Source organism: Giraffa tippelskirchi, chromosome 13 (genome assembly GCF_054371585.1).
Source record: "Giraffa tippelskirchi isolate mGirTip1 chromosome 13, T2T-mGirTip1v1.2.pri, whole genome shotgun sequence".
Classification (NCBI taxonomy): domain Eukaryota; kingdom Metazoa; phylum Chordata; class Mammalia; order Artiodactyla; family Giraffidae; genus Giraffa; species Giraffa tippelskirchi.
The window spans coordinates 107,369,398-107,381,702 of record NC_137287.1 but is presented as its reverse complement, the minus strand read 5'-3'; the positions used below and the strand labels follow the sequence as shown (position 1 = coordinate 107,381,702).

The 12,305-nt window shown below is 54.8% G+C and overlaps 1 protein-coding gene across 19 annotated transcripts in view; it reads right to left on the bottom strand.

The window, feature by feature from the left end:
• DLGAP4 (DLG associated protein 4) overlaps positions 1-12,305 on the bottom strand; it is a 209,113-nt gene that overhangs the window by 52,758 nt on the left and 144,050 nt on the right. For 6 of the 19 annotated variants that reach the window (XM_081560131.1, XM_081560130.1, XM_081560135.1 and 3 more), the window contains exon 1: positions 10,253-11,325. The exons of 6 other annotated variants lie outside the window; for them this stretch is intronic. Coding sequence is in view for 3 of the 13 variants with exons in the window: in XM_081560124.1 (XP_081416250.1) it covers positions 10,253-10,283 (31 nt within the window). In the remaining 10 variants the exon portion in view is untranslated. Of the gene's footprint in view, positions 1-150; positions 502-10,252; positions 11,326-12,305 lie in introns of those variants that run through there. 7 more of the 19 variants (XM_081560133.1, XM_081560126.1, XM_081560125.1 and 4 more) reach the window with 4 other exon arrangements.

The window sequence follows — 12,305 nt, the reverse complement described above, 5'->3', positions numbered from 1 at the left end:
CTGGAACCACAATCAAGACAAAAGGCTTTCACGCCATCTGGGTCCTTGAAACCGCCAGGGGGTGAGGTAAGTGCCCACAGGGACTGAGAGTTTAAAAGCTTTCTCGGTGGAGACGGGGGGGGGGGGGGGGGGGGGCGCGCTAGCTCTTACCTTCAGGGAGACTGGAACTGCTCTGTGCAAGCTGGATTCGGGAAGTCAGGGTTGATTTCCCAGGCCAACACGGGCCCAGCTCCAGCCCGGCCTTGCCCCCGGAAGGACGGGAGTTTCAAAGGCAGCTGCTCCCCACCTGGGGCCACACCCGGGAGAGGCTGACTTTACCGGGGGGCGGGGGGAACCCGTCGAACTGGCCGTCTCCCAGACAGCGTCGGCCTGGCCAGGAGGCCACCGCCTATCTGCAGCCTGGCGCCTGTCCCGGCGGGGCCCTGCCCGGCCCCCACCCAGCCAGGCCCCCAGAACCAGGGTGGGAGCCGGTTGGGAAGAGGCCTGCTCCCCTGCCAGTGTGGCCTTGTGAGGCCCCCTAGGGCCCACCCCGGCCTGGGCTGGGTCTCGGGTGGCTGCTTCCTGCTGTATCATTTTCTTTCACTTTGGTTTTTAACCCCAAAGTGAAACTAAAGATGGGGACGACGTTGGAGAGGTAGTGAGAGTGAAGAGCTGAACACCTGACTTCTCACTTGGGAGGAGGGCCTCAACCTCGGCTTCAGTCTCCTCACTGATAAAACAAGAGGAGGAAATCGGCTAGTGATTTCAAGTGTCCTTTTAAACTAGAAAAAGGAAAGAACTTCCCCTTCCTCATCCCCGCCACCACTGAGAACTGAACAGCAGCTGCAGAAATGACCAGAGGATGACCTTTTGGGTTATCCTTGTGCATCTTCCTGTGGGCTTGTGGGAGGATGCAAAACTCTAGCCACCATGTGGAGACCCTCCCTCATCTCCCTGTCTCTCTCTCTCCAACCTGTCAACACAACTCTTTTATCCTGAGCAGCCCCTGGGACACAGCAAAGTCAGGAAGACACCGGGGATGAGCCCAACCCGGTCTTGGTACAAGAGGAGACACCAACAGCTTCCTGGAAACTCCTGACTCGAGGACCAACAAGGCCATCTGCCAAGAATGACAGAAGCCCACCCAGGATGGGTCCAAACTTCACTCTCTGCTGACCCCGGGGTGCCTGCCACAGTATGGCTAAGACCACTGCCATCTGTTTTTTGGAGTTTTCCCACTGGCTGGTTTACCACATCTCCCCACTGGTGAGATGGAGCCTGGTGACAAGAGAAAGGCAGGGAGGAGCCTCCCCATCTCTCAGATGAGGAAAACTGAGGCTTGGAAAAGCACAGAGACATAGTGGCCAAGCCAGAACTGGATTCAGGAGCTAAGTGAATATTTTCTGGACCAATGAGCTCACTGGCCTAGCCGCTGCCAAGCAGGTGTGGCACACACCAGAGAAGCAGAGGAAGGAGGATACAGTGTGTGTGTGAGTATGTATGTGTAGGGGGCAGGCATCTCGCCCTGGAGACCAAGTCACAAACAGGTCCCCAGGTACCTATAATAGCATCCCTTCCCCCCATCCTGGCTCCACTTCTGATGTGTCCCCTAGCCCATCTCTTCCCTTCATTCCTCCCTTCCTCCCTCCCATCTGCACCTTACTCTAGAGACATCTCACTGGCTGAGGACTGCTGAGTGACACTGGTCGACCTCCCCCTCTCTGGGCTGGATCAGCATAGTCAATACCTAACCACGGTGCTTTACAAAACATACAGATTTTCAGGATGCAAGAGAAGGTAACAGAATTTTAGGTGCGCAGATTCTTGAAAACAGCAATTCCACTTGCAGGAACGGCTCCCACAGTGATGCCTGCCCACATACATACAGCCGAGTGGGGAATGGTGTTCGTAACAGCAAGGCTGGGAACAACATAAAAGTCCCTGAGTAGAGGACCGGATAAACAATGGGTGGCCCATCCGCCAACGGACTACACGGCCACATGCAGGAATAACCTACAACAGAGACAGTCCTGCGTGAAGAAGACAAGGAACAGAACAGCAGGGTCAGTAGGTAGTAAAACGAGATGTACTGATGGACACAACTGCCCGCGTATGCAAAATATTTCTAGAGGGAAATATCAAGACAGTGATTATCTAAGAACCTAGGTGGGAGACAGACAATTGTCACTGGACATTTTTTTCCCTACCAGTTTGAAATGTTTAACCACCTACATGGATTGCTTTCTCAAGAAAAGCATAACTTTTGCACATAAAAAAAGAACTCCAGCAATATGTACCCAAGGAAGCTTTCTTCTAGGTGACAGGGATTGCATTCCCTGGGGGCAATGCCCAGACACCTGGATTTTGAAGCTTCCTCAAGGGCTGCTGGTCACCTTGCAGAATAGGTGGTCAGCCTCCGAGAGCAGACTGAGGCAGCCTGGACACCACAGGGCTCTGGGCAGGGAAGAAAGTAGCAGGGAAGACTCGGGCGGGAAAAACTTGGCCTTAAGGCATAAGAAGGACTTGAAGAGGGCTTTGAATGATCAACAGGTACAGTTGGGAGGGGGGAGTTCCTCCAGAAGGACTGGGGAAACTAAGTCGGGCTGGTAAGACAGAAAGGAGGAAAAGAGTATCTCTCCATATGGGATACTGGCAAGTCCCTTCCCCTCTGATACATGGTTCCCACTCATGGGAAAGTGAGGAGGCTGGGAGAGTTCCTTCCAGACTGATATCCTACGATATGCCTTTATTTTGTCTCATTTAATATTAAAGGAGGCAAGGAGGGTCCCCAGCTTAGCACATGGCCACAGGGCTCCACATCTGTGCAGACTGTAATCAAATATTTGGAGGTGGCAGAAAATTCAGGCCAAGATCTTAGGTACAGCCACCCTTGGGTGACTTCCATCCCCCTGGGGAGAAGCAGATGGCCTTCTGTAGAGATGCCCTCCCTCACCTTCTTGTTAATAATTAAGTCATTACTGAAGACCTCCTTTGTCACTCTTGAAGTTCAGTTTGCAGAGACTTGCCGTCTTGGCTTGCTTTATCATGATGCTCCAGGTTGAAGGCTCACAGGCTACAACAATTTACATGTAAGCCTCAGGCCCAAACTCCAGGGCTCTGCAGTGCAAAGAGCCCAGAGTGGGGGGTAGGAGCACTGGGGTGGATCCTGGCTAGTAGACCCTGATGGTTCGGTGGACTCTGGGAGGTCAGAAGCTAAGTCCCTAGGATGGCTCTGCTGGTCACTGTATCCCCAGGGCCAGCTCATCACCTGGCACACAGCAGGCACTTAATAAATATTTGTTGAATAAGTGAACAACAGCTCAGTCAATGAATCCCAGAGTGACCTTGGTCAAGTCACTTTCTGGAAAATGAGGATGACAAGAACAGTAGTGACCTCCTAGGGCTGGATAAGAATCTGAGATAAAGTGGATGAAAAGTTCTCTGCAAATCAAAAATGGGCTACACAAACATTAAGGATCCAAAACTAATGTGCTGAGAACAAAATAAAAAGAACGAATATACCTGAAAATGATCACATTTACAACAAAGCACCTGGCAAGTGGTAAAGCATTGATCAAATGAATGACTACAATTGAAAGGGACAGCTCAGGGCACTCTCATTCACTGCTCCAACGTCTGCACAATTTCTCAGGCTCCTCAGGCCCAGTCTGTTCCAAAGGGGCCCAGAAATCTCTCATCGAAACTCTTGCCCTGCTTTCCGGTATGAAAATTGTGGGAGCAGTTACAATTGTACCCTGTAAACCCCTAGGCTCAGAGAGTAGATGCCAATGTATTCCCTGGTGGCTCAGTGGTAAAGAATTAGCCTGTAATGTAGGAGCCGTGGGTTCGACCTCTGGGCTGGGAAGATCCCCTGGAGGAGGAAATGGCAACCCACTCCAGCGTTCTTGCCTGAAGAATCCCTGGTGGGCTGCAGCCCATGGGGTTGCAAGAGTCGGACAGGACAAAAGTGACTTATCACTAGCACTGGTATAAGGATCCCAGGGGTGTTTACTGCAGACAAGGGAGGAGCGGGGAGAGGAGCATGGAAGCTGTGCTTGCCACATGACCTCAAGACCCCCGGCCAAGGCCCTGCTCAAGGGGGCACACAGAGAAGGACTGGCCACTAGTTTCCAAGCCGCGCACTGTGACCAACCACGGCTGCCTCCCCTGGTAGCCACCCTCCTCGCCTTCCCTCTGCCCAGTGGGTATCCCTGGCTGCAGCCTGGGAAAGGAGAACTGGGTTTCATCACCTGGCTCTCCTGTGCTCAGAGGACCTTGGACAAGTCCCTTCCTGCCTTTGTGGCTGGGCCAGGGAACACTCTCTCTGGGGAGTGGGGGAGGAGGCTGGAGGAGAACTCCAGTGCGCCCAGTCATGGACGTGCCCACAGCTGGACCAGACACAGGAGGCCCAGCTTTGGAGGTTGCTCACAGCCTGGTGAGTAAAACGGCCGATGTGAAGGCCCTTCAGTTCTCTGATGCTTCCACCTTAAGGAATTCTGAGTACTCAGCCCCAATCTTCCAGGTCTTTAGAAAGCAGGGGGCGTGTGGGCTTTTGGGGATGTATTTGTGCATGCGTGTGTGCTAAGTCACTTCAGTCGTGTCTGACTCTTTGCGACCCCATGGACTATAGCCCACCAGGCTCCTCTGTCCATGGGATTCTCCAGGCAAGAATACTGGAGTGAACTGTTGTACCCTCCCTCCTCCAAGGGATCTTCCCTACCTAGGGATCGAACCCAGGTCTCTCACATTTCCTACAAAGGCAGGTGGGTTCTTTACCACTAGCACTCCCTGGGAAGCCCAGGGGATGTATTAATTCAAGGGTCAAGAAGGTTCAGATTCCTAGGACCCTAACAATAGGAGGTTCCTTTCTAAGAAGCTGAGCTGAACTGGGAGAGCCAGTGTTTGCAGTCACCCTTGGGTCTGAGCCACACATTCCTTATCTGTAAAAGGGGGATGGTAAGTCCTCCTGCCTCAGGCTTGTTGAGAGGATTTCACGAGAGCACCCATGGAGGCCTTGGCACGGAGCCTGGCACAAAGCAGGTGGACGAGCAATGCGTTCAGACTGTTATTTCCTGCTCCAAATAGCAACACCCAGCATCTTTCCCGCTGGCCCATCAAGCCCCTAGCTGGGCTCTCCTCAGGGAACATACGTCCTCTGCCACCCCAGCTGGCCCTTCCCCTTCGCACGGGCCCCACCTGCACCCCGCCCTCTCCCTTCTCCAGGATAAACTCCTCCCCTGTCACCACTTTCATTCATTCCCACTCACCCAGCCTGACTCATCTTGAAAAAAATCCTCCAGTTGTGCTGCTCTGGCTCTAAAACCTTCCATTGCTCTCCAAAGCCTCTGCTCTTCGGCTCAAGTTCAATGCAGCCTACAACCTTCTGGGCCCTCCCAGAGCAGCAGCTAAACTCATCTACTCACTGTTTCCAAAATATGTGCTCACCTTGTCCAGCCCCCGCACCCCTGCCTTTGGAGTAACCATCCCCAGGAATGCCAGCCCCAACGCCGGTCTCTGAATCCAGTCCCCCTCTCAAGGGCTCGTTTCCTCTGGCTCACGCTCACTTCTTCCTCCTCAGACAATGCCTTTCTTTAGCAGATGCTTAATTACAGACTGTCACACAGTCTCTCATAATTGTAGGCCTTGTCTCCCTTGTCAGAGCCTGAGTTCCCAGGGGCAGAAGCCCTGTCTGTCTGGTCTTTCCCATCCTCTCAGAGCCCGGCCCAGGGCTGGGAGGGCAGACTGCTGGTCAGAGAGTGTTTTCCAAGCCCAATTCAGCTGAGCTGGGTCCAGCTTCAACCACTTGGGACCACTTTTCTGGCTCTTGTCCTCTACACTGGCCAAATGGAGCCTCCGTGCACCAGCTTTCCCCAGGCGATCCAGCCCAGGGACAGAGAAACGTGGGAGACCTGCGCGGGGAGGCAGGGCAGTGGTGCTTGCCTGGCCCTGACATGGTCTTCTGGGGTGCTAGGCACACCCTGTCCCTCCCCCTCCCTGGGCCTGTTTCTTACAAGAAACAAGAAACAATAATTTTTTAACTCTAGAATATAGATTTTGTCTTCCCTGGTTCCCAAGAGCGGGCGGGTGAGAAACCAGCTGATTCCAACACAGGCTGAGGGATGGGAGGCAGCTGTGGCTCCCCTCCCACAGGACTGGGAAACCTGAGAACCTGAGAGGCACTCACAGCGCACACCTGGACAACCTCATTCAATTCCTGTTGCTGACTGCACTGCACTCCTGCCCAGCTGTTCAATTTCACAGCCCCCACCCTGGCCAGGGCTGAGAGCATCTACTGCTGGGACTGAGCAGAGGAAGTTGGTAACCTCTTTCTGCAAACAACCAATCCTGCCTGAAACAAAGAGCACGATGAAGGACCAGTCTTCCCACCTGTCAGTTGGGGATCATATTGGGGCCCGTATCACAGGATTGTTGCAATAATGCAGTGGGATAATGTCAGAAACCGCCTAGCATGGTCCCCGACACCCAGTGATTGGCAGTGTAGCAGACATGCTTCTCTGTCTTGCGGGATCTTTCTGATATCAGTTCACATTCTCAGAGCAACCTGGGAGGAATGCATTTCCATCCCTTTCTGACCCAGAAGAAAACTGAGGTGCAGAAAGTCAATCAGTCCAAGGTCACACAGCAGGGACAAGCCGAACTGTGACACCAGCCCAGGAATCACTCAGTTCAGCTTTTCCCCGAGCGCGGTCCACAAGCCCTCAGCATCAGCCTCCTCCAGGGGGCTGGTTTAGAAAGCTCATTCCTGCTCCCAGACCTGTCAACTGAGACCCTTTGCAGATAGGGCTCAGAAGCCTGGACTGTGTCAAGATGTGGAGCCTAAATTTTATGAGGAAATGGAGGCAGAGAGAGGTGATCTCCAAGGTCACACTTTCAACGAGCGCAGACTAAATTCACAATCTCACTCCAGAGGCAGCAATCACAGACTTCTTGGAAGAGGAGGCATTTGACTATATGGCCTCCAAGGGAAGAGAGGCACCACAGGGGAGGGTAGAGCACACATAAGGGCTTGGAGCAGGCGAGGCCAGGCAACAACTCAGTGTGGCTTGTGCTTCCAGATTCCCTAGGCGTGAAGAAATACATATGGAGCCTCCCTGCAGCCTTCCCCTCCCCGGAGAGCCCAGAGAGCACCACCTGAGCTTCTGGGAGGAACGCCTGTTGTGTGCAGGGTCTATGACCAGCAGGTCTATGGTGGTGGCCCTCTGGGCATGTCTGGCTGCCACTCAGGGTGAGAAAGCAGAGGAAGGTGGTGACTCAGTCCCCACCCAAACTCCAAGCTAGTCTCTTTAAATCTGAGATGAGCTCAGAGTCTGGGGAAATGTCAAGCAAACCCTCCTGGCAGAACAGATGCCAGATGGAGAGAAGGTGGCCCGAGGGGTAGGCTACCAGGCAGCAGTAAATGTGGAGCAACGCTGTGGTTGCAGGGGAAGACAAGTCAAGAGGCCTGGGCGCAAGGCGCTCCCGGGGCCCCCTAGGCTTCATTCACCTGTGAAACAGGGAGAACTCCACTGGCTTCTGACTTCCTCCCAGGACTGCCATGGGGAACAATGGGTAAGGAAAGAGCCTGGCAGATTATACAAAGTCTCACACAGCGAGGGAGAGATTAGAGGATTACTGCTATTATACATCAGAACAGCCAGAAGATGCTTTCCTTGTTACCTGAACCCCAGCCACAGGGGGTAGTGGGAGAGGCTGGGCCTCTGTCTTGTTACCACAAAGAAAAAAGGGATCCAAATATTACTTGGAGGTGAAGGCTCCCATTTATTAAATGCCTACCGTGTATTGCACACGTGCGTAGTTGCTAAATTGTGAACAAATCATTGTGACCCCAGCCTGCAGCCCACCAGGCTCCTCTGTCCATGGGATTTGCCAGGCAATGACTGGAGTGGGTTCCCTTTCCTTCTCCAGGGGATCCTCCTGACCCAGGAAGTGAACCCATATCTCCTGCACTGGCAGGCGGGTTCTTTACCACTGGGCTACCTGGGAAGCCACCTACTGTGTACTAGGTTATTTTTAAATATAGAATCTCACTTAATCCTCACCATGACCCTGCAGTGTAAACATGATTATCTTGAGTTCAGATGAAGAAGCCGAAGTTGAAAGTAACTAGACCAAGATTACACCCACAGCGAGTAGAGACCAATTAAAACCAGGTGTTTTCGACTCAAAACCCCACACTCTTTCGTCTTGAACAGTTCCTATAAGAGGCAGAACGTGTCAGGTACAGGGGCCCAGCTCAAGCACTGCCTCCTTGTGGAAGTGTCTGATCCCTTTGCCCAGACAAGGTCTCTCTCTGATGAAACCCCACAGTATATCATCAGCACACACCTGGCAGCACTCAACACATTCTCCCTGTTATTTTGTGATCATACACACTTTTACAGGTAAGACGAGATGTAGGTACAAATAGGCCTTTCAGTTACCTCAATATCCTGAAATGTTATTCATAAAAAAAAAAAAAAAACAGGTGTTTTAAAAAAAAACCCTCAAATGTCAGAGCTGAATGCACCTCCAAGACCACAACATCCAACTTCCTCATTTCCTTGTCTCAAGTCACACAGCATATTAGCATCCGAGCTGAGAATAAAACCTTGGCAGTCTGCCTCCCAGAATTTCTTTAGGGATTCTATGATTTCAGAATCAGTCTGAGGACAAGAAAGATCATTCCCATATTGCAGATATGGAAGCTGAAGCCCAGGGAAACGCAGCCTCCCTGAGACGGTGCAAAGTGGGGACCACACCCTGATCCTCCCACTTCTAGACCAGAAACCTTTCTCCTCCCCACTGCAAGAAATCTGTGTAACATGTCAAGCTCAGGGCCCACAATAAAAGGTCAACAGATGCTGGGAATTGTCATTATACACCATTGAGCAGGTGACACCCGCCTGACTGTGACTGGTCTGGCAGTGCTACAGAAGAGGACGCAGGAGTCCTGGCTGAACCCTCTGTGCTCTCTGGACCTTGTCTGTAAGTCGAGGGAGCTATCATAGCTGATCTGATCTCCTGCTCCAAAGTTCTGGGACATCTGAGGCTCCCTGACAGTGGACCCCAGCTGTCTGCAGAGCATCTCTCAGTCAGGGCCTTTGTTCCCCTGCTCTACAGGAAGCTGGCAAAGCAGATGGGACTCAGCACCGCAAATTGACTGACTTTATTCCCAAGTGGCACTGGACAAGCAGGACCACCCTTAAACAACAATGGGGTGGAACACAGAAAATCCGACTGCCTCCCAGCACAGACATCCCGCTGGGCACACCCACCTACCTTTACAAACTGAAAAGAACAACTGGGAGTCGGGGCATAAAAGGGGACAGCTGGCTCCCTGCCCTATTGGCAGGGCAGGTGTATTTCTGAATAATAGGTGGCAATGGAGTTTGGGGTAAAGAACTCTGGACTGAGGCATCCCAGGCCCGGATCCCCGTCCCAACTCTGCCATGAACTAGCCTGTGTGCCCATGAATTAGCTGCTTCCCCTCTGTGGGGCTCAGGTTAGAGCTAGGCTGGCAGTTCCCAGAGTGTCTTTACAGATATTTCATTTGATCTTCATGACAACCCTGTAAAGTTGCCACAACTATTCCCTTTTTACAGATGGAGAAACTGAGACTGGGAAAGGTTGAGGGTCTCATTCAAGGTCACAAGGTTTGAGGCTGGCAGACCCATGGCCCCAGAGGTCTTAGACCACCATGCCCAAACCTCAAGGGTGGTCAGGTGAAGAACAACTTCTTTCTCCCCTCACCCTGACCGACCGTCTCAGCCAAGACCAAGGCAGCACAAATCCTGGTTCACCTGCCCAGTCTGGTGGCTTGGAAGTTCTGGCCCCAAACCTCACAGCCCAGCTGCCTAGGAGGCCGCACCCCCCTGCAAAATTTGATTACTCAAGTTGGCAAGAACGCAGCTCCCACCCCCAGTCGGGTCTAAATAAACGCCCAAGTGATATCACATCCTGCTGGCTCCAAAATAGCCCAGGCCTGCCCACAAGCGATCACAAAATGCCAGGCCATGCAGGGGCAAGCGGGCAGGGATGCCCAGCCCGTGGCACGGTCCACACACACACACACACACAAGCAACTAAAGCAGAAGCCTCAGAGCAGGAAGGCTCCCCACTCCCACCTCTGCCAGAGAGCCTGGCCCCTCCCCCCTTGCCCTCTTGGTGGGGAGTCCCCAGCGCCAGCCCTCGCCACAGCGCCAACCCCATGGAGCCTCGGCCGCGGCCAGCCTGCGGGCAGACTCCGGCCCGACCCGGACACCCCACCACTCACATTGCTTCAAGAGCTCCAAACACAAAGCCATGAGGGCCGGATGGGGGTCAGAGACCCAGAGACCGGCAAAGACAGAAAAGGGGAGAGGGAGAGACACAGGAGCGGAGAGAAGGGGAGACAGGGGGCCGGGACAGAGAAAGCGGGGTGGGGGGCAAGAGCCCCCGGCAGAGGAGAAGCCTCAAAAAGGGGTCTGCAGCGCAAGAGACTTCGAGCGGTGACACCAGCAAGACAGATGTGAGGACAGGGAGAGGCAGGGAGAGCAAAGCAGAGGACCCCGACCCAAGGGGCTGGGGAGCGCGGAGTCCCGACAGAGAACAACGACTGGGGGACAAACCAAGGAAAGGCAGGGAGGGGATACGGAACTCAGGGAGCTGGGGAGCTTCGGGGGTCCCAAGGAGAGACCCCAAGGGATCACAGAGGTCCCAGCGTATGGAGGGGGGTGGACACCAAAAGAGGCAAAAACCTGCAGAAAGGAGGGCTAAGAGCACCCCCGGGGTGTGGGGGACAGATGGAAGGGAGGATCCCCAAGGGATGTGCGCGGAGTGTGGAAGGTGTTCTGAAAGAAAGCCCCCTCCCCACAAGATAAGAGGGCGCTCAGAGAGGGAGTCCCGAACAGGGGCGCTCCGAGAGGGAGACTCTGAGGGATGAGACGAGCGCTTTGAGGGGTACCCGAGATCGGGGAGCGAGGGAGGGGCTGGGAGGCAGCGCGAGGGCAGAGACAAAGAGACAGCGAGCCAGGGAGAGACAAAGCGGGCGGAGCGGGGAGATGGGCGCCAGGGTCGGTGGCTGGACAGAAGGACGGAAGCGCGAGAGGGCGGGAGGACGGACGGACGGACAGACTGGGAGGAGGGCGGGGGCAGGGCCGGGCGGGGGCGGCGCCCGTCTCCTCGCGGGGCCGCGGCTGCTCTGAGCGGCGCTGGGCGGGCCCCAGGCGTCCGGGCTGAGAAGGCGGCGGCGACGACGTGGACCGGACAGACCGACGAAGTGACGGACCGGCTGGCGGCAGCTGCGGCCAGCGGCGGGCACTCACCCTCCTCCCTCACGCGGCCCGGCCCGAGGCTCCGGTTTTGTACGCCCGAGGGGCGGGGCCTCTGGGTTAAAGCGCCGCGCCGGCCCCGCCCCGGCCCGCCCCCCGCGTCAGACGCGCGCGCGCGTCGCTCGGGACTCCCGGAGCGGGCGGGGGCGCGCGCGGCCCTCTCGGCACGTGGCCCGTCGTGCGCGCCCGGCGGGGCGAGTGCGCAAGCGCACGGGGAGCTCAGTCCAGCCTACGCCCAGGCCGCCCGACCCCGCGAGGGAGCGCGCGCCCACGTCAGCACGCGCGTGCCTGAGCACCCAGGACTCCGCCCCTCCAGCCGCCCCCATCAAACCGGTTCCAGCTGGAACGAGACGCATGCTCCCTGACGAGCGAGGGGCCCGGGGAGTGTGTACCAGTTTATTGTGGCTACACCTGGATATTCCCCAGGGGAAACAGAGGCTCCGCACAAGCAGGTCGTTTCACCTGTGTGTGGTCAAATTAGCCTCCTAATACTATGGACTCTACGTCCTAAGGGTTTCTAGTATCCCCACCGCTCCCTCCTGGTTTTGCTGTGCTCATCTGGGGTCTTCCAGGTTGGGTTCTAATCCCTGCTCAGCCTCTGGAGGGCTGTGTGACCTTGGACAAGATGCTCATTCAACCTCCTGAACCTTAGTTTTCTCCTTAGTAAAATAAAACCATTACATCCACGATACCGTGGAGGGCCAAGTGCAGTAGGAGCTGTGTAAATTCCTAAGTCACACTCCCTTCAGGACTCATGGAGCTTCCCCATCTCATGGAGTCCCCACCTCTCCCCTGCGAGACCCCCTACTCACAGTCCTGGTCCTTGCTCCGGGCCTCATTCCTCTAGGCTGTACCTACAGTAGGTCTACCATGTGCATATCCAGTTTCTGCTCTCCGACTTGCCTTGCTAAGTGACCTAGACAAGCCCCTGTCCTTCTCTGCACCTCTGTTTTCCAAATGTAAAATGGAGAAAAATTTACTGAAGATGATACAGTCTTTCCAGTACCACTGTTGTGA